Source organism: Emys orbicularis, chromosome 9, assembly GCF_028017835.1.
Source record: "Emys orbicularis isolate rEmyOrb1 chromosome 9, rEmyOrb1.hap1, whole genome shotgun sequence".
NCBI lineage: Eukaryota > Metazoa > Chordata > Testudines > Emydidae > Emys > Emys orbicularis.
The window spans coordinates 30,729,451-30,751,861 of NC_088691.1; the positions used below are offsets into that span (position 1 = coordinate 30,729,451).

The window sequence follows — 22,411 nt, forward strand, 5'->3', positions numbered from 1 at the left end:
CGCTGTCCTGGGCCAATGGGGGCGGGAAGCCGCGGCCAGCACATCCCTCGCCCACGCCGCTTCTCGCCGCCTCCATTGGCCCGGGACAGCGAACCGCGGCGAGTGGGGGCCGCGATCGGCCAAACCTGCCGCGTCAGCAGGTAAATAAACTGGCTCGGCCCGCCAGGGTGCTTTACAAAAGTAACACCAAACCAGTGATGGAAGATATGCGAACATTTCATCATTATAAATGTGTTTGAACAAAATAGTTAATACTATTCATCCTTCATTTACCTCTCAAGACCAGAGCTCAGGTGTTTGTGTTTTGCATGCAGCAGATGTTGGCATATTATTAACAGAATTTACATGTGGGGCTGAGCTTTACTGCCAAATATTAGCATAAGCATCCCACAGAAAGAAGAGTCTGTTTTTCCTCATGTTGGCTTGCAGTTTGAGGCCTAGGGTATAGCTAATTGGACACAGAGGCTCATATGGGCCTTTAGGGCCCACAGAGAGAGAAAGACAGTAGGGAGTCAGGGCCTACCAGGTAACTAACTTTTGTTCTGAAACTTAATAAACATTGTTTTGATCAACCCCTAGAAATTAGGCTCCCTGCACTCTTTTAATTGTTTAGGCCATCAAAGGTTACAGGAAAAGTCTAGGATCCTTGATCTTAGCTATTAGCATGTAAAATATCTTTTAATTTGTTATTAGTTAAGGGATGTTCCATCTGATACACTTTTTGATGTTCAGGGAATCACTCCAATGACATATTCAGATAAAAAGTTGTATACTTGCCATTCACTGTGGTGTACAGTGTTTACAATGACCCTACCGGGGTGATGCCAGGAGGAAGTAGGTAGGCTCCTCCTTCCCCATGGCTAAACCCATCCTGACTTTGTTTCACCTGTGGATATAACAGATAGAGGTCAGGGTGTGTGTATGGGGGGAAAGGGGAGATGTACCTTCTTCCTGCTCAGGTTTTTCTTTCTGCTCTCCTTCTCTCACTCTGTTTGGTCTCTGGTAGGTGCTAACCTTGTTGAAGAGCATGGAATGAGTTGGGAAACAGTAGCCTGAGCAGTTACTGGATTATAAAGCAGTAAGTTTTGAACATTTGACTCTTGCTCACATTCACATTGGTTTTATTGATATACTGATCCCATCCACCACTTGGGTCAGGAAGGAGTTTTCCATTTTGGCATATTAGCTGAGAGTTAGGAAGAGTTTGCCTTTCTCTGGAGTATCACGTGAGGATTGTTTGGTGAGAGAGTTCTGCCCTGACTTTGTTATAAACATAGGAAGCTCTTAGTAACTGGAAGCTGTTGTAGTGCTGACATATTTGAGCCCACTAGTCATCCTGTTACTGAGATTTAATGTCAAAGCTTTAGGAATTGGGCAGCCTCATAGTAGGACAGAATATGGTTTAGTATTAATCCAAATTCAAGCATTGTGGACTGGAGGAGGGAGGGGCTGTCACAGTTCTGGAATAACTGCACCTCTGACTCCTTTGTGGCCTCCTTGAGAGCACCCCTTCCCCCCCTCACATTTCATGCCTGGAGCTGTCACATTTCTCCCAGCAGTAATTTTCATTGCTCTCTTTCCAGATTAGGAATTAGGTGGTAAGTGCCTCCTGCAGCTCACTGTGATCACTTTAGCAAGTCTGAGTTTAGCTCAGCAATTTTTGTCCTGCTGTCTCCATGGGCTGTGACAGGGTTAGCCAGTGACCAGCCACCCTTCACAAAGCAAAGTATTTATTGAGAACAAAAGCATTACAGAGAAAACAAAGCTTGAAGACAGTAACCCTATATGCCTGCCTGTTTTACCAGCTGTCATCAGTCTTCCACATGGAAACCCTGGTAGGTTTCGAAGTCCTTCAGACCCTTCCAGCAGGATTTGTTGCTCTTGGTTAAAATCTCATATGAGTTCTTGGATCCAATGAGGATGACCCCTCCTCTATAGCAGGCTGCCCACTTTATACAGTTCCTGGTCCTTTGTCTGCTGCGTCTCTTGAACCTGGTCAAAACCTGTATATGCAACTTCCCCCAGGAGTGGTACTTCTGCAAATTTGTTTAACTGTTTAGAGATTTGCAGTAATTACCTCCTAGTGATGTTAGTATGAATGGGCTATCAGTAACTAAGTGACTTTTCATCAGTTATTGAATTGCTCCTCTTATTTCAAGAAAGAAGTTAACCCTTTGCCACCTTTATTACCTGGTGAGTAACAGTACAAAGTGAGTCACACATTTTTCTTTATAAAAATAAATTGGAAATTTCACCGATCTCCACTGTGATTAAAGCATAATTGTGACCAGGCACTAGCATAAGTTGCCCACAATAGGTGAATGAGAGCCTCCTCCCAGGAAAAAGGCCAGGTTGGATACTTACATTGTTAGGGTCCAGATGACTAGATTCCCATAGGCCTTAGTAGTCTACAGCAGATAAAGAGCCTATAGGGATTGAGGAGCTGGTAGGTAATACAAGTTTTACTCTGAAGTTTAATAAAATGTAAACTTTTAATAAGGTTGCAGCCAGAGGCCTTTCTATGTCAGGTATGCTATTGGCAGTGTCTGTGACATAGCATTTCTACTTTACGTATTAAATTAAAGATGATAACAGGTAAATTCAGAAGGAAATAATGCCTCATGTTTCGTGTGTGTGTAAATCCAATGCACGACTAAGAGAGTATATTAAAATGCTGGAATATAGGAACAGAATGCTATTCTCCTTTTTGGCCACGTTTAGAATTCCTTCCCTGCGTTATGGCAAGGAAACTGCGGAGAGATCATTCTTACTGTGTGTATGTACACTTCTAAATAAAGCCAAAAGTAGAGTCCAAATCATATTGTAAAGGATTTTCTAGTAATCACTTTTGAGACTTGCTTGATTTTAAAAATGTAATAATCATGCTGGTGAATTTCCCTCTATTTCCACTAATAATTATTTCCTGATTAAAAATGCCCTGGCCTGACAGCACCAGGGAAATTAATAGGAGAAGCTCTCTATGAGTTTTAGAACATAAGCAAAGACATATTCCATCTCTTAAAATTATTTAAGCAGGTGCTGTGGGAAGCCATTGCTTTTATAAGGCTCTTCAGATGTTTACAGCAAAACATTTTTTCCCAGTGATTGAATTTTTCAAAGTACTAAAATACCACAGAGAAATATGTTTCCCACCAGTTTTATGGCTCCCTGGATGCATTCTCTACAAACCTTCTATCTGCTTGGACACAAACACTCTATTGCAAAAAGATATCTTGCTATTTTAACAGGTTATACTGCTTTGAAAGGACACAGTTGCAGCACCAATGGGAATGTCAGTACCTTAAGAATAATACTGCTTTAAGGATACTATTTTATTAAAGCAGACCTGAGTAATTTGTTCCTGACTGTTATACACCCCTATTTTATTAAGGGTATTTTACATCAGTGGAGGAGATTACTACCACTCTTATTTTCTCCACTGCTTGGCTTTAATGTATGGTGTGGGATATAATATTTATTAAGCCTAAGAAGCGGAGAACATAATAGCAGATTTGTTCTTTATAACCTATTTCATACAGTTGTAAAATAAACCTTAATAAAACAGAAATAATTACCCAGGAGTAGGAAATGCAGTCTTCAGACTGCTTCAGATATTTTGAAGGATTCTGAAAGTTTAACTGCTGTTTATGCGCCTACATTAAAAATAGAACTTAACAATAATAATAATAATAATATAATAGTAGTAGGGTGCCATTTTAAGAGATATGAGATATCAAGTGTGTTATCATACACCATCTAATGTAAAGTGTTTATATAAATCTATTGCAAATAATGCTTGCACTTGTTACCTAGAAGGGAATTTTTTTTTATGTTTTTTATTTTTTAAGGCTTGTGATTACTATTTATTATTTATATTCTGGTTGCACCTTGAGGCGCCAACTGGTGGTTATCTTGCTAACACTGCTGTAAAAATAGTGGTGTAGACAGTACAGTAACTCCTCACTTAATGTTGTGGTTATGTTCCTGAAAAATGTGACTTTATGCGAAACAATGTTAAGCAAATCCAATTTCCCCATAAGAATTAATGTAAATGGGGGGGTTAGGTTCTAGGGAAATTTTTTTCACCAGACAAAAGACATTATATACATATACAGCAGTGTTTCCCAAACTTGGGACGCCGCTTGTTTAGGGAAAGCCCGTGGGGCTGGCCCGTTTGTTTACCTGCCGCGTCCGCAGGTCCGGCTGATCGCGGCTCCCACTGGCCGCAGTTTGCTGCTCCAGGCCAATGGGAGCTACTGGAAGCGGCGGCCAGTACGTCCCTCGGCCTGCACTGCTTTCAGCAGCTCCCATTGGCCTGGAGCAGCGAACCGCGGCCAGTGGGAGCCACGATCAGCCGGACCTGCGGACGTGGCAGGTAAACAAACTGGCCCGGACCGCCAGGGGCTTTCCCTACACAAGCGGTGTCCCAAGTTTGGGAAACAGTGATATACAGTATAAGTTTTAAACAATTTAAAACACAAAGTTTAATATTGTACACAATGAATGACTGTGAAGCTTGGTTGAGGTGGTGGAGTAAGGGGGTGGAATATTTCCCAGGGAATGCCTTGCTGCTAAATGATGAACTAGCACTCAGCTGAGCCCTCAAGGGTTAATATACTGTTGTTAATGTAGCCTCACACTCTACAAGGCAGCATGGACTGAGGCAGGAGGGAGGAAACACAATAGATGCAGGGCAGTGGCTGCAAACACTTCCCTGCAAAAACCGAACATGATGATGAGCCCACACTATCCAGCTGGAGTGCACCACTTCCTCCTCCTGACAGCACATGCACGTCTGCACGGGTGCTAACTTTCCAAAGTGCTGGTGGGTGCGCGTACATGAGTGTGAGAGAGACGTGCATTGCCCCTTTGAGTATGCTGACCCCCACTTCAAGTATGTTGCCATTTTAAGCAGATCAGCCAGTTCAGACAGGAAGCAACAGCTTCCAGCAAGCTCCCTCCTTTCTGTCCCTGGGCCCTGTCTCCCTCCTCCGTTTTGTGGAGAGGGGCTACAGAGTGGGGGGCAGGATCAGGGGGACATCCTGATATCGGCACCCCTCTCCCCCCCTCCCTCAGCAAGCCGGAAGCTCCCCGGAGCAGCTCCAAGGCAGAGGGCAGGTCAGGAGCAGCACAGCAGTGGGGGGAGGGACAGCTGAACTGCTGCTGGGCAGCTGCCGAGCTACATACCTTACAGGGAATTTAGGGGAGCTGATGGGGGGGCTGTTGGCCCCCCCAGTTCTAATCCCCACAAGGAGGGGCTGCTTTTCCAGAGAATCCTGCAAGCGGTGGACAAAGCAGGCAGCTGTCAAATGACAACGTTATAAGGGAGCATTGTGTAACTTTAAAGGAGTTTGTTCCCCAATAGATCAGCGACGTAACAATGAAACAACGTTAACCGGGACAATGTTAAGTGAGAAGTTACTGTGCTTTAAAGTTGCAACGTGGACTGGCGCTTGGGTGCTGAAGTCCACCCCCTCCCTATGCTTCAGAGCTCTACCTGTGAGTTTCACTAACTTGAGTCTGGCGACCTGGGCTGTGTAGACATATCCAGTCTCCACGTGTTGATGTCAAGGAATGATGATGTTCCTTATCATTCTTTTCTACAAGAAAATATCACAGAATGTTAGATTTCCCTATGGCAGATTTGATTACTTCTGAACCCTGGAAGATATCAAGTGTCTTGATTCCAGTCTGTTTTTCACAGAGTGTCTTGATTCCAGTCTGTTTTTCACAGATTAGTAGCATAGACTTCATGGGAGCCAACGTAGGACTGTTTTCAGCACACAACCACATGCGCATACAAATCTGGGATTTGTATGGACACTTGGCTCGGTAGACAACTTGTGATGCATTTATTTAGCTAGCTATGTGTCCAAATCCCCAACATTTCAGATGAAGCTGTGTGGGTGCCAAGTAGGAGTGTAAACATGTATACAATGTTGGGTTAAAATTAGGCCCTGGCTGTCATGGGGATCAGGAAGAATCTATACAGTAGATTTGTTTTTGTAAATAAGAAAAATAATGAAATTTTCCCAACTTGATTTTTAGTTTTAAATTATTGAAGTCTTGTTACTCTTAAAAGGTTACTGCTGCATTATCTAAAATATTGCAGCCTTGCTTCTGTTTGATAACATTGTTGCCATAGATACTATGGAAGAAAGGGCTAAAGAGAAAGAATATGGTGGGAAAATGGAAAACCTATGCAAAAATATGTTTATATGTGGTAAACAGCCAAATTATTATTAGAGTGAATGAGATGTTAATGAATAGCCAGATCACTGCCTCTTTTGGTTCGGGGTGGGGAAATAATAATTTATTATTTTTTATAATTTATTTAAAATTTATTTATTTTATTTAAAGGGAATTGTTTTAAATTTTATCCCGACATTTTCTTAGAACCTTCTGATTACACCACAGCAGGCAACTCCTCTGAAAGAAAGAATTCAAAGTCTAAAACCCTTATGTCCCCTGGATGATCCGTGTTGCCTGCTTTGGTTCCCTGTCAGCATGGTTCCTGGTATGGCTTCCGCCGCTGGCTGTAGCCCCTAGAACATCTCTTAAAGGCATTGGGGGAGGGGGGACAGTTTCCACTAAGGAGCTAATATAGCTTTGCACTATATTAATTTCTGAGCAGATTTTCCAGCAGGGTTGAGGGAACGATGCATGTAGTCCCCCATCCTCCCTGATCTTTACCGCCTGTTGTACTACTCCCCTCTGTGTATAGATAGGGCCTGAAGTTATTATACTAATTATGTAAACTGACGTTCTTACAGTATGTGAGAGGACAGGGCAGTGAGCAAAGAGAGGCACTTAAAAACACCTACAGTATGACAACAAGTAGTAGAGTAATTGCTGAAAAAGAAGTCTTTTCTGCCATGCCTTCCCTTCAACATCTGTTGCTCCATATGGAGTCATAAATATTTGCAACAAAATAGTTGAAGAAATAATCTCAACATTAATAGAAAAAGGCTGAATCTGCCAAGAAAATTTAAGTTTTTTTTTTTCTTGGCAAGTTTTACCCACCCAACCTCATCTGAGAGTTTACATCTCAGTGGAAGAATAGTCTGACAGCAGTGAAACCTAAACCTTACCATGAGAAACACATGTCAATTTGAATAGGAAACAGTTAATTCAGAAAGATTTTGTAGACACCATAGTTTTTTGCCCTCTCTTGCTTTGCATCCCTCTGATCCACAATGGGGAGATCTTTGGAAAGCTCTGAAATAAAAGTGTTCTTGGCTTTTACAGCATAGTTCAAATCCTTGCTTTTGTAGTTGGCCACTAGAAATAATCATTGTATATTTATGCGGGGGAATGGCAAGGTTAATATTACTAGCAGGTGCCTGTTATTTTAATAAAGCTTCAGAAAGTTGTCATATGGCAAATAAAATTTGATAGTACTTGACTTTTCATGTAGGTTTAAGGACTGCTTTGTAAAGGTCCATTAAGGGAACATCAGTTCAAAACTCAGCATCCAAGTTACAAAAGCTGCATAACTCCTATTAGAACCTAAATATGAGAATAAAATAACCAGACTACAAATTGTAAATAGTAGGATATTATTTAATATATTGTTTGGTAAGTATTTTATAGGAAATGGCTATTGTATGAGTAGAATTTGTTTGTACTTACGAGTTTTGTTAAAGAACAGGACCGTACCCAGGTGGTGATGGGATTTTTTTTTAACTTTATTTTTATTAAACCCGGCATGTCGATTTTTACACTGAAGCTATTTGTAAAGTAGCTCGCAAGACCATTTCCAAGGCTTGACACCAGCAAACAGTATGCATTGTTCCACAATTTCTTATTCAATATTGCAAAATAAATCTCATCTAACTTGATTCTTTCCTTGTTAAGGTTTAAATTAATAAAAACCCCTTGTTTTTATTGTAAGAGCCAAGTATATTTTAAATATGTGCAACTATAAATAGGTATAATTTTCAATGGTACTAATGAGAGCCCACTGATGTAAATGTCAAATCTGTATAATTATCCATGTGTCCCTTGTTAAAGAGTGTACAGCTAAAGACAAATTGCAAATTGTTGTTTCAACCTATTCTAGTCAAGTTTTCCATTCCAGGGCTATCTGACTCGTCTTTCCATTGAAATACTTCCTAAGTGCCTACTTCATAAAATCCTCCTGGTAAATGTACCCTCATAACTCCTGAAAACAGCTCTATAGAAAGGGCAGTATATGCATTGCTTACACTATTTTCTCTCTTATTTACTACTGCAAATAGTCTGCTTTTCTTAAGCCTTCACATTGCTTCAAGTGTTATAGAAGTGATCTACGTTTTCCCCTGGATGTGTTGAAAACAATTACAAGGTTTTATTCAACACTTCTTCAAAACAAAATAAATTGATTTTTAGAGTGAGTGGATGAAAAGCACAAGGGAACTGAATAAGGTGATGTGGAGAATAGCTGGCTTTACTGTTAGCTTCCAAAGCTTTTAGGGCATCCTGAAAATTCATACATAATGGTTAAGTTTTATGGTTAAAGTGAGGGTTTTTTTTTTTATTGTAAAGTGCACTAGTGAAAAACACTATTGTGACATGAAGTGATATAGAGCCCTTTTTTAAATGGATCAAAGTTCGATTTAAAGTTGGTATACTGGAATAATCAGCTGCTTTCCAATTGCCCTCATTAACCTTCTGCATTCAGGGAGTGTAATTAAGAAAAAAAAGGAGTTATTTTAAATTTGGCACCTGAATCACATGCTTAAAGCAGTTAATTTTTTTGACTTGTGCCAGATTAGGAGGCTGCATCACTTTTCTCATTGATTAAAAGAACTGCTCACCTCCTGGCAGAGAAGCAGTGAGGGTTTGCAGAGCTGTTAAGTCATTGCAGACAGATAACTGTCTTTGCAGACTTCATATATATTCCATCCATGTTTGAAATAAACACATCTTCTTTACTGTCTGTCCCACTGTAGTGGAAACTGATCCCACAACTTACTAAGGAAGCATTGGCGCTGCCAAGATTAAAAAAAAATAATAATCAAACAAAATCTTCATTTTGATAAACAGCCCTGCATGAGTTTGAGGGCCTGAGCCTACATGAGGATTCACAGGTGTCAACCCTTAGCTTGATGAGAATCCTACCAAAATAAATTGTCAAGAGTTCCACTGACTTTCAGGCATAAGTATCCTTGTGGTTGCATCCCTTTGGAGGATCAGGGCCTAAATCTGTGTACAGGGAGACTAGATTTTTTTTGGACACAGTAGTACTAGTCAGCAGTGTCCATTGACTTCAATTAGAGTTGTAAATGTTCAGTTCTTTTAAAAGATAGGTGCACAGCACCTCCTGTGTTTTACACCTCCTCCTATATACAACTACAGGCATCTTTTCTTAAATAGGCACAGGAGAGAATACACTGCTGCAAAATATTTTTCCTTTAATGAAACATATGGGACCTGATCCTAAAATAGGGGGCAATTTGATTTAAAAAAAATTTTTGAAAGGGAATAATGTTTTCAGTAGTGGACAGACTAGATTTTATCTATCCCAGTAAGTTGGTGCAGAGGAAAATAAGTATTTGTAACTATATCTTCAATCCCTTCCCCCATTCAAAGAACACAACAACTGTCTACAGCTTTTCCGTAAGGATGTAGGTTTCCACCACTTCATCACTTGGAGAAAAAAAAAATACAAAAGGTTATCACTATCATGATTATTCTTAATTTCTTCTTGACAACCTTTGAGAAGTCTTTGTCCATCACAAGCAGGGCACATTGTGTACATAGCACTAAGATGGTTTATTAATAAAGACCAGAAATTTGAGTGATACTAAGCAAGAGAAAAAGAGCCTGTGTAGAGGAGCGCACTCACTCCTGCGGCGCCTCCTGCTGGTTGTCTCAAGAATTAGCTCTTCCAGCATCCTAGAGCACCCCCTGCAGGTCAGTGATCCACCTGTCCTCTGGCCCCCGTGTCCCTCCCAGACCCCAGTGCCCTTGTATCTGGGGTGCTGCCCCCTGACAGTACACCCCTCAGTAATAGGGTCTCCCCTCCCTGGGGAACCCCCACCCACTATCCCTACCTCACCTCAGAATAAGGCCACTGCCAGTCTCCAACTAGCCCCTGTTCCCTGGGGCAGACTGCAGTATAGGCCACTCATCACAGGCAAGGTTGTGTTTGGACCTGCTGCCTTGGCCTAGCCCTGGGCTGCCCTCTGCAACCCCCAGTACCCCTTAGCCTCCTGCTAGGCTGCAGCCTGGGGCCATCTAGGCTGGAGCGCCCCAGCCTTTCCCCAGCCCTGCTCCACTACAGGTACCCTATGTCTAGCTTCCCTGCAGCCAGGCCCTTCTCTTCCTGAATGCAGAGAGTGGCTCACAGCCTTTTTATACAGGCCAGCTGGGGCCTGATTGGGGCGTGGCCCAGCTGCAGCCACTTCCCCCAATCAGCCAGGGTTTTACCTTGCCCAGCCCCAGCCCTCTGTAGGGCTTTTCCAATCCCTCTAGGGCCAGAGCAGGTGTTCACCAGCCTGGTATGGTTACAAACCAAACAAAAAAAATACAAGCAACTAAAACTTAAGTCTAGGAAGTTATATCTTTGCCTACAACAGTTTCTCACTTAAGCTAGTTACCAGCTGCTCCTTCCTTTCAGGCCAAGAGGATCCAATTTTCACAGACTCATAAGGTGCTGTGCCCTACCTGGTAGATAAAAAGGCTTTTTTCCCTCCCCTTATGTTACCCATACTCCGTTGTCTCCACTGTGAGAGCAGGAAGGTATCCTGAGGTGCAGACTCTGTCACCTGGCATGTTTACTAAGTTATCTCCTCTGCTTGTTTGCTTGATGGCATTGGTTACCTTATATGTAATCAAGCTGGTCAGACAGGAAATCCACATTGCTTTGTCAGGCTTCTTGCATGCTCTGCCTCCCAAACAGTTTTTTTTAAGACCATATTTACAGCACACATATTTAAAAAAAAAAAAAAACCCTTTATCTACACTACCCATACATACATAACACAATGATTTGTCAGCCCCAGTGTGTCACCAGTTTATGCATGATCCCTTATATGGCTGCTTTTAGATAAATATTATGATAATTATGTGTTGTGTGTGTCAGACCTGATATGAGTTAATGTATGGTGGGCCCTCTGCCTAGGGGCGGCTCTATGTATTTTGCCGCCCCAAGCACGGCAGTCAGGCAGCCTTCAGCGGCATGCCTGCGGGAGGTCTGCCGGTCCCACGCCTTCGGCATACCTGCCGCCGAATTGCCGCTGAAACTGCGGGACTGGCAGACCTCCCACAGGCATGCCGCTGAAGGCAGCCTGACTGCTGCCCTCACAGCGACCAGCAGGCCGCCCCCCGCGTCTTGCCGCCCCAGGCACGCGCTTGGTGCGTTGGTGCCTGGAGTCGCCCCTGCCTCTGCCACTTGGCATCGAGGGGGCGCTTACGGTCATACATAGTCTTATGGCCTAGTGCAGCTGTGTCAGCCCCAGTGTTGCCGGTAGAGTTTCCCAACTGATTATATTTGTACTAGTTCTGACAACCGAGGACTAAGCCCTACACAAGTAATTTTTTTACCCTGCCTCTCCAACCCAGACCCACATGTTTGTCACCTCTCCTCAACTGTAAACCCTTTGAGGCTATCACTGTAGCTGCTTAGGTTGGGGAGATAGGGTAACAAAATTAATCAGATGTGTGTAGACGTTAGCCACTCAGGAGCAATGGGTGCCAACTTGGTGGGCTTATAAATAATGTTTTAGGATGTGAATAGAAGGGAACTAGATTGTTTTCATACTCGTAGTCTATCAAGTGTGTGAGGTGCATATCACATAGAGTTAAAAGAATGTGCTTAACTAGCAGGTTTCTTCTTTAATAAAAATACTGACTAGCCTATTGGTAGTGCGCTGCACTTTCAGGTTAGAGACTAGTCACATAGCATCTATTCCCAGTCCTGATTTTTAGTCCATAGGCTGGAGTTTCACTTCCCAATCAGGGCTGGGCAAGAGACTGGTGAGCCAGAAGATGAACTACAGTGGTCTGTTGGATCTACAGAAAATTTTTTAGTCATCTAAAATGTAGTTTTCAGGAGTAGCATTCAATTCATTCTTGGTATTTACTGTATATTTCTTTTCTGCAAATATAATTCTTGCCATCCTTTATGTCTAGTCAGCACAGCCTCAAGCAAGAAATTAAAATAAAAAGACTTGCCCTCTAAATGGACTCCTGAATGCTATTACAAAGTGTGCCAGGTTTAACAAACAGGCTCAATAAAAGCAGGCTTCACTTTGCCTCAATAAATGGAAAGGTTGTTTGTGTCCTTGGTTAGATAGTAGTTGTCCCAGCTGTATTTCTTGTTTATTCTATTGTGTTATATTTATGAATGCTGCTTTTAATATGTACAGTTCTAGAGGGCTTTAAATTCAAAATGTTTGAGTCAAAACCTTTTCTTCTTTTACTATAAAAAGATGTACTTATTTAACCCACAAAATATGCTTCCAGCACTTGCCCACTTTTTAATTACTTTGTCAATTAGGATTTCTCAAGCCTCGCTAATACCTTTCTGCCATTGTGTGCACTTATTCAGACTGTGGACAAAATGTAGACACCATTCAGATGTGAAGACCTATTACAAGATTGAAATAGATTTCTAATGCATTTATCATTCATCTTTGCAGCGTGTGATTTCAATCAGAAAAAAATGATGAATGGTTTGACAGTTTCCACCCATATACGCTAAAACATAATATGCTTCTACTAGTTTTCAGCTATTACAGACTTTAACATGCAATGTGACCTTGGTCTGCAAAGCATGTTTGGTTAGCACAAAAACTTAATCATAAGGAGTCATAAGTAGAATCCTTCTTCTTTACTGCCCTTTTTCTGGGACTAGGAAATTTATTGCTTGTGGGACAGGTAGGATATGAACAATGGGCCAAATAGAGTCCAGGGTTATCTCATCTGTGTGAAAACTGCTGCTGAAAATCGATGTGACCTCTGCTACACTGTCATCCCAATTCCCACCCTCTGTGTCCTATTTGTCTTTTGGTAGAAGCTTAGATCTGTGTGCTGTCTCTATGTGTCTCTCTTGGGCCAGATTATCAAAATGAATCATTGCCTGCATACCTCTTATATTTCTATTTATTTTCCTGGTGTTGACTAGGTCTGATGAAATATGATTCTTTTTGCATTTGATCCTCACTGCAGCAAGCAGCACCTAATTTAGCTGTGTCTATCTCTTTAAAGAAGAGTAATACTATTTTGAAACTTCAATCTACTGTATAGCAACATTACAAACCATAGACCATGAAACCTGTCTTCACAGTCAATAGTAATTTTCCTTTCAGCCAATTTAATAGTATTACTTTCATCTCCAAGTAGGAGAGATTTCTAGACATTTTAAAGCTGTTATAGTTTTCTGTTATGCATACTTTATGTATTGCTCTCCTTTTGAGATGCCACTTTTGTTTAGTCTGCCTTAACTCTGTAGCATAAATGTAATTTCTGTGTAATATCATATGCAAGAGCTAATCAATTAATTTTAAGAATTCTACTTCTTATATAAAATATTTAAACAGGAGAAACGGTATATAGTCTTTGAATCGGTAAGATTGCAGTGGTCTGAATATGTAACCACAGTTGTTTAAAAATAGATAATTTATATGACATAGATCCAGTTTATAAAATGTTAGCTACATAGATGTGAATATGATGTAGGTTTTTGTTATTAATACTTGAGGCATCATTATGAAGATGTTCCATTCAATGCTCTCACACAGTGAAGACAAAATACTCCCTAATATAGATTTCAACAAATACAGGAAAACTACTAGCACTCCTGGGTTAGTTGTTGGCAAATGTATTTCAGAAACATAACACGTTATCTTGTTCAAGAGATGCCCAAGGAATTTGTTTTTCAAGCTATATAATATTACCAATGTAAAGACCTGCAGTTTAATTTCTGTCATAGTATTTGTAACTGATGTACTGATTCCCTCTGCATTTTTTTTTTAATGCTGAGGGGGAAATGTGATGTGATCTAATTGTAAATCTTAGAATTAATATGACCAAGGGACTTGACAAATGAAACTATCAGGATTGGTTGTGCAATTGCCTTTAGAAAACACATGCATCATGCATTTATGATCAATATATTAGTTTCAAGCTTTACTAAAAAGCAATTGCTGTGAAGATGTTCTTCATAACTTCTGCAACTGCCAAAGGAATTAAAGGGGTGTTTCATGGATTCCACAGGAACACTACACAGATATATTTCTAGACATTTCAGATTCAAAGAATGTACAACACAACACCTGATGTAAAATAACCGATTGAAGATTTTTGTTCTATAGGTCTCAGCAGTAAGCTTGATACTTAAAGCCATTATGTGTAGAGGAGGGTTTAAAAAAAGGTGATATGTCAGTTATTGCTCTGCAACAGTGGTTTGCAAATTTTATTCATTTGTGGATTCCTAAAAAAATTCGAATGGTGGTGCGGACCCCTTTGGAAATCTTAGCCATAGGCTGTGGACCCTGAGAGGTCTGCGGACCACAGGTTGAAAACTACTGCTCTACAATATTCATTAGTGACAGTGTTAATTCATAAAAAATGTTTTGGGCTCAGACAGGTTGGTGAAAAACATTTTTAAATGATGTTGCTTCTTTGGAGATTGCCCGTCCATGATGTAAAAAGTTAATGTGTTGCCTGTCAAATAGGGAATACTGTATTGGGCCAGAATCCTGCAATTTAGAAAAGGTACACCAGTTTGGCTACGTATTGTAAATTGCAGGAGAAGGGGTTCTCCCTACTCTACCATGATACTGCCTGACTTACTTCAGAATACACCCTTTCTGTTTTTACCCTAGATGAAACAACTCACCTAAAATAATCAAAGCATGTTTAGCTAATGCTGAACACTAGAAAGGATGACAATAGCAAGATACTCTGTAGGAAAATCTGAACTGACATTTCACCTACAACTGAGACTCAGTGTCATCAAGGCAAGAGGGAATAACTGAGTTGATTTGACTCTGGGAGGAGAAAATTAAAGGGAAGGAGAACTGATAAATTCCGTGACTATAGAGGATTTCTTTTGTTGTAACAGAAAAACCCTACTTTTCATTATTCTCTGATAAACAATTCAGATCTAATGACCTGAGTAACATAGCTATAATTCTGTAATATACTGACATTTGGGGTATGACATAATATTAGTGCACCTCCTCCAGGCTGCTCAGCGTGAATTTTCTTTAACTTGTACTATTTTTCAGCCTTACCATAATCACAATTCTTGCTGCCGTAAGACAAACAATGCCAATTTTGCTATAATAGTTATGAGTTGATTTTAAGGTGAATTAAGTCCTGGCTTTAAACATTTCAGTCACCTGCCTGTATAAGAAGGTTGCCATTGCCAATATATTAACTTTCTGATGTTGCTTTCTAATATGTCTTTACAGAAGAGGTCCAAATTGCTATTCCAATAATGAAACCAACCTTAGATAAAGTCCAACTGGCTGGACAGACCTTGCCTCCTGGATTCCCTGCACCATTTCTTTTTGCTGATGGTTTATCATCAGTAGAAACTCTATTAACCAACATTCAGGTAAATTATCGGAACCAGAGCTACATAATGATAAATTAACTCATAAAGAATGAACATGCAGCATTCCCATTTATTTAGTAATTCATACATTCTACAAAATCATATTTCTTTGGATTCAGAGTAATCTGTAAAATCAGATCTATTTTAATTAGATTTTTTGAAGCAAACTGAAGAATGCTAGCTACACTTGATAGTTTGTTTAAAATGCAGTGCAAGAGTTAAACTTTTCAGAACAGCAGTAATATGTCTCTCTTAGGGTTTTTTCCCCCCTGATTGTACAGAACATGCGAATACATATGTGCAGTTTATCTATGTTTGTGTTTCTTGAGTCCTCACATGTCTTTTACTTAAGTTTAGTTTTTGTGTGATAAAAAACCTCAACAGGATGAATTTGGAAAAGCTATTTTGAATGAGTCCACACCCCAAAGTTGCTCATAGAATATTAAATATGATATCGCTGCCTAATCTTCTCAGTTATATTCAAAGGTCTACAAGTTTCCTGTCATATTTTTTTCTATTCGCTCACAGATAATAAGATCAAATGATGCTTTATGCTACCATTGAGATTAAATGTGATTTTTCACAAGGCTGATGTATGTGTGTGCTTTTAGGGTCTACTGAAAGTAGCTGTGGACAACGCACGAGTCCAGGAAAAACAGATACAGCAGGAAAAGAAAGAGTTAAAGATGGAGCTTTGTAGAGAGAGAGAACTGAGAGAGAGCTTAGAAAGGCAACTTACAGCTGAGCTGCAAAGCAGAGGTAAGTGAATTAAGAATGGACTTTAGATATGTTTTGCCTGCTCTGAGCTGCTGGTGACTTGGACTTAGCTAGCAATCATAGATTAGCATAATACAGTAGTGGACAAACTGTTAAAGAAAGATTTAAGTTTTAATGTAAAACAAGTTTTTCTTCAGGCAGATCGGAAAAAAACTGACTGTAGGACTGTTTCCTAGAGGATAACTGGCCACAAAATATTTTGGCAGCTCCCCTAGTTGAGAGCTGATTCAGTTCCATGGCTTTCACATGTATTATTACCAGTCCTTCTGTGGGTTCTTAACTTGAATTCTTGATCTGGCAGCTTTAATTTATTCTGTGTTTCCAACTATTATCTTCACCAGTGAGGAGCAGTCTTATTTTGAGAAAGATTCACAAGGAAAGTACATTTCTAAAATGTGTTTACACCAGAATTTCTTTCATCATCTTCCCTCTGAGCTAGCCCATCCTTTTGGGGGTAATTATTACACTAACAGGGAGGCTAGTCAGTTTGCTTCATTTGCAGATGACTCCAGTGCCACACCATGGATCAGTTGGGAGGAGAAGATGCTTATCCAAAACTGTCCTTCCCTGAGATCAGAAGCAAATAACCTTACTAATTCTCCTGTCGTATCATGGAGGGAAACACGATATAGCTCTTAAACTGGGTCTTGTAAGGCTGTAACATGAAGTATAATCACAACAGCACTATGATTGTGTTAGTTTTATAATATGGAGTCTTTAAGTGTAACATTTTTCACTGTGGTATTGCAAAGAGAGCAGACTTGTCCAAAGTTCAGAATCTACATTACAGGGCAATATGAAATGAGTCGAAGTTATAGTGAACGTACTAAAATACGGTCCATGGATCATATCAAATTCTACCCTTATATGCATATCTGCAGCTTCTCCTGAAGTTGAGACTGGATTATGGGGACAACTCCTATTCTCAGTGCCAAGCCTGAGTAGATGGCCTGCGGAACTCTAGGAGTCAGAAGTGAATGGAGAGAAAACTCCCCGGAGATAATTAAATTGCAGAGGACCTGCAATTTGTTGTACCCCCACAATCCAAAGGAAAGAAAGGCTGGTATATTCTCATAAGGTGAAATTCACCCCTATGTAAAAGGCCAGCACAAAATCTGTGCATCGCTTAAGGTTCATTTAAACCATCACAATCCTTACATGAGACTGAAGTGATGTATAGACTTCGGTGGCCTCCAGCACAGGACTGAGTTTCACCAACAATCACTGATGCATCAGCCTTGATTTTGTTCCTCTCCCAGACCATCTCCATCAGTGCAGAAAGAGCTCCCATGGACCTGGTCTTTGTTTCACAAAAGAATGCACAGAGATTGCTGAATTCCCAGCATCATGTCCCCCTCCCCACATTGTAGTGGAACTGCAGCACTTTTGCTGCAGGCAGGAACCTCTATGGCTGACTGGGGTAAGAAGGCAGGATTTGCTCCTATGTGAATACTGGAAGATTGAAACTGAATCAGGCTTTGGTAGTCTCAAGATGCTGCTGTATCTGAAAATAAACAGAATTAAATACCTTCATAAAGCTGCCATAGCTTTACAATCTACGTGATAATAGAACCACTCCCTCTACACTTTAAAGAAGTATTTTGATTACATTTTAAAATATTAAAAAGCACTAAAGTCCTTCCATTGCAGTCTTAGACCAGATAGATGGAGATTGGCAATATATCATCTGAGATGATCTGAACTATAACTTCAATATATAACTTCAGTTTTAAATGTAGTATGAAATTAGTTGAAAGGACTTTTCAATGCAGGCTGGGCTGCTTGACTTTGAGTACGCCAGTTATTTCAGTGGAGACTACTTGTACGCGTAAAGAAGCTGGTTTTGGCTGTCCTCTAACTAGATCGCTAGAGAGAGCTGGGTAAAGTACTTGCAGCGAACAATTGATGTGAACATGGAAACAGTGACCAAAAAGACACCGTAAAATGGTTAAATGCAGAGGCCGTGACTTTATTACCTGACTGGGGTAACCACCCCAAACTACCTGGCAGGGTTGTCCAGTATGAACCAATGGACACCGGTGGCCCTGATGGACTGTACATCTGGGGTGAGTGTGAAAGCCATGCACCCTCAGTTTTAGGGTCCTGACTCACCTTCGTGCTGGAGGTAGGAGAGATGAGGGGAGCCACAATATGCAGCAGACATTGATGTATTCCGCCTTTGCCATGCCATGTGTGTCCAGAACCAATGGACAAGCAGCCCACTGGATTTAGGGCCCTCAGTTAGACCCTTCTGAACCCATCAAAGTTATGATAATTGTAATTCAACATCCCCCAGCCCCAAACAGACCTCCTGAAAACATGAAAAACCCATACAGCTTTGTGTCAATTTCACCATATGGGAAAAGTCACTTCCAGACCCCAAAACTGACAACCAGTATAGTCCCCTTTTTATTAAAAGGTGGATAAGTCAGAGATGAAACAGGGACCTTGCAATGGCTACCATGCATGCGAAGCAGACTGTATCTCTCCTTCCCCTCTTCCATCAACCAGGTGACAGCTAATAACCTGGCCTCACACCACTCCCAGTAGCAGCAATAGGGACTGGGACAAGCACCCAGCTGAAGCATGCGACACCCAAATATCCCTTTCTTTACAGTATGCAGAAGGTGGAGAAGGAAAGGGGTCGGGACAATGAATCATAGAAATGTAGGGTGGGAAGTGGCCTTGAGAAGTCATCAAGTCCAGCCGCCTGTGCTGAAGCAGGACTATACCTCGACCATTCCTGACAGGTGGTTGTCCAATCTGTTCTTAAAAACCTACAATTATGGGGATTCCATTGGAAGCCTAATCCAATGGTTAACAACCTTTATAGTTAGGACATTTTTCCTAAATTCCCCTTGCTGCAGATTAAGCCCATTATTTCTTGTCCTACCTTCAGTGGACATGGCAAACATCACCGTCCTCTTTCTAACAGCCCTTAACATATTTATAGACTTACAGGTTCTCTTCTCAATACTGAACATGCCCAGGTTTTTTAACCTTTGCTCATAAGTCAGGTTTTCTAAACTTTTTATAATTTTTGTTGCTCTCCTCTGGACTCTCTCCAGTTTGTCCCTATCTTTCCTAAAGCATTGGACACAGTATTCCCGATGAGGCCTCACCAGTGCTGAGTAGAGTGAGACGACGACTTCCCATGTCTTACATATGACACTCCTTTTAATGCACCCCAGAATATTAGCCTTTTTCACAACTGCATCACACTGTTGACTCCTATTCAATTTGTGATAACCCCCAGATCCTTTCCAGCAGTACTACCACCTAACCAGTTATTCCCCATTTTGTAGTTGTGCATTTGATTTTTCCTCCTACAGCACTTTTCTTTACTGAAATTCATCTTGTTGATTTCAGACCTATTTGCCAAGGTCATTTTGAGGTCATTAAAGGGCACCTGAGGGAGCCATATTGAACTCTTACTATTCTTCGCATCGGGACAGTTTTCAGATGTGCCTTTAATATCTCCTTAAGAAACTGCCAGTCCTCCTGAACTCCTTTTCCCCTTACATTTCCTTCTCATGGGACCTAACCTATCAGTTCTCCGAATCTGTTTTTTGAAGTCCATTGTTCTTATTCTCCTGCGCTCACTCCTTCCTTTCCTTAGAATCATGAAATTTATCATTTCAGAGTCACTGTCACTCAAATTACCCTCCATATTTGCTCCCAATTTCTCCCTGCTGCTCAGACTCAAGCCTAAAATGGCTGTCCCTCTGGTTACTTCCTCTACTTTCTGAAACAAAAAGTTCCCCCCAATACCTTCTAGGAACTTATTGCAAAGTTTGTGTTTTGCCATATTTCTTTCCCAACTGATGTCTGGGTAGGTAAAGTCCACCATTACTATCAGGTCTTGTATATTGGATATTTTTGTTATTCCTTAGCCAACACCTTCCTGACTGGATAGTCTACAGTAGACCTGTACCATGACATTACCCCTATTATTTTTTTACCCCTTCTACCTTTACCAAGAGACCTTCAATTGGTCTGTCTCTCACCTACTGCTGGACCTCAAAACAAGTATTTATATTCTCAATATATAAAATAGCATCCCCTATTCCATCCTGCTGGTCTTTCCTAAACAAGCTATACCCCTCTATATAAATATTCCAGTCACAAGACTGATCCCACCAAGTCTCTTTGATGCCAGTTAAATAATAAATTAGCTTTTGGATTAATACTTCAAGTTCTACCTGTTTACTCCCCATACTCCTTCCATTTGTGTAGGCATCTAAGCTGTTGACATGATTCCCTCACCAATTTCCTGCTTATTGCTCCTATGACCCTAATGTAATTTTCCTTGTCCCCCCAACATCTGGGCCTCTGTTTAACTTTCCTTTTTTATACTTACCTGTGGGCTTTTGTTCTCATTTAATGCTCTCAGTTAATATTTGAGGGACTGATTCACCCTTCCTCAAGGCATGTAGCACTGTTCTTTACAAGCACCCGCCCCCAATAAAACAATAGGACTGCATGCAGAAGAAGGCTACCCTTGAAGCAGGGTAGCTGAATCTAGGTCTTAATCTTCCCAACTGTTATAAAGGATATTGAAGCAGTTTCAGGAAAAACATTTTCATTTTTTGAGCTCTTCAAAGAAAATGGCATTCCAATGGATAGTGCACACTCCTGGGACTCAGGAGACCTTAGTCTCTGCCACTGATCTTCTGGGTGAACTTGGGCAAGTCACTGCACTTATTTGTGCCTCAGTTTCCCCATCTGTTCAACAGGGATAATAATACATAACTCCTTTGCAAAGTGCTTTGAGATCTACTGATGAAAAAAGCAGTATTTAAGAGTTAGGTATTATTCTTATAATACTTTTACCTATTTTGACCTGAGTGTTGGACCAAAATTCTGGATCTGGTGGGTTGTTTCTGTTAGGAGGAGAAATTGATGACAGAATCAGATATTTCTTAGATCCAATCCTGATTTGTTTTGTTATTTAAACACAAATAATGTACAAAGGCCTGTTTTCCTGAACAGTAAGACTCAAACAGCAGGAGGCAGCAGGGCCGCCCAGAGGATTCAGGGGGCCTGGGGTCTTCGGCGGCGGGTCCCGGAGCGGAAGGACCCCCCGCCGCCAAATTGCCGCCGAAGACCCGGAACGGAAGAAGCTCCAGGGGCCCAGGCCCCGCGAGAGTTTTCTGGGGCCCCCGGAGCGAGTGAAGAACCCCGCTCCAGGGGCCCCGAAAAACTCTCGTGGGGGCCCCTGCGGGGCCCGGAGCCTGGGACAAATTGCCCCACTTGCCCCCCCCTCTGGGCAGCCCTGGGAGGCAGACTCTTTGCTGACAGTTCCAAGCCTCTTTCCAGTTAACACTATGCCCAAAAAGCTCTCTCTCTGGGCTTTCTCTCAGAAGTACGCTCCTGCTACTGTTCTGATTGTCTCCTTCATTTCTCCATCTCTGCCTATCTTGGGCTGCTTCTGCTCACAAATACAGACGCCTCCATCAAACAATATCCAACCTCCTGCATTTGCATTCAGTCCCTGGTGCAGTACCTCCACCCACATAGCTCAGCTTTTGACTGGCCTTGCAAGTGGTCATGGCTCCTGCAGTTTCAGCCATTTTACTCCAAAATGAGTCTGACTGCTTTTACATTTATTGTGAATGAAGGACGCTCTCATGCCCACCAGCTTCAATGAGGTTTCACCCCAACTCCATAATAGTATTGATCATTCCAGATTTTATAGTACCTGGGAATTCAAACATAGCAAATTCCATTTCCTTTTAATATTGGAAAATACCACTGGATGTCAAAGTAGTAAATAAATGCTCTGGTATGTCAATGTGAATATCACTGGTCCCAGCATCTGACACATGCTTTGCATACATTACTAATATAATTGGAGTTGTATGTAGAAAGCAAACAGTCATCGGGGAAGGTGGGTCTAATATTCTCAATGACGAAGAGAAGAGTTGGAATGGAAGACTAGACACATGTCATTGCTGAGGAAATTAAATTTTTATTAGAATTGGTGTAAAACAAAACTCCAAGTCCAAACTCCCTCAAACTTTGTGAAATGCAAATCCAAAACTAGTCCAAATTTCACTGCTGGTCCTTCAGCCTGATTCTGTC

At 41.2% G+C, this 22,411-nt stretch overlaps 1 protein-coding gene across 1 annotated transcript in view; it reads left to right on the forward strand.

Annotated features, from left to right (window-relative positions):
* The window catches only part of DACH2 (dachshund family transcription factor 2), a 482,776-nt gene that overhangs the window by 456,810 nt on the left and 3,555 nt on the right, over positions 1-22,411 (forward strand). The window contains exons 9-10 of the mRNA XM_065410944.1: positions 15,405-15,550; positions 16,162-16,309. Of these exons, the coding sequence (XP_065267016.1) occupies positions 15,405-15,550; positions 16,162-16,309 (294 nt within the window). The remainder of the gene's footprint in view (positions 1-15,404; positions 15,551-16,161; positions 16,310-22,411) is intronic.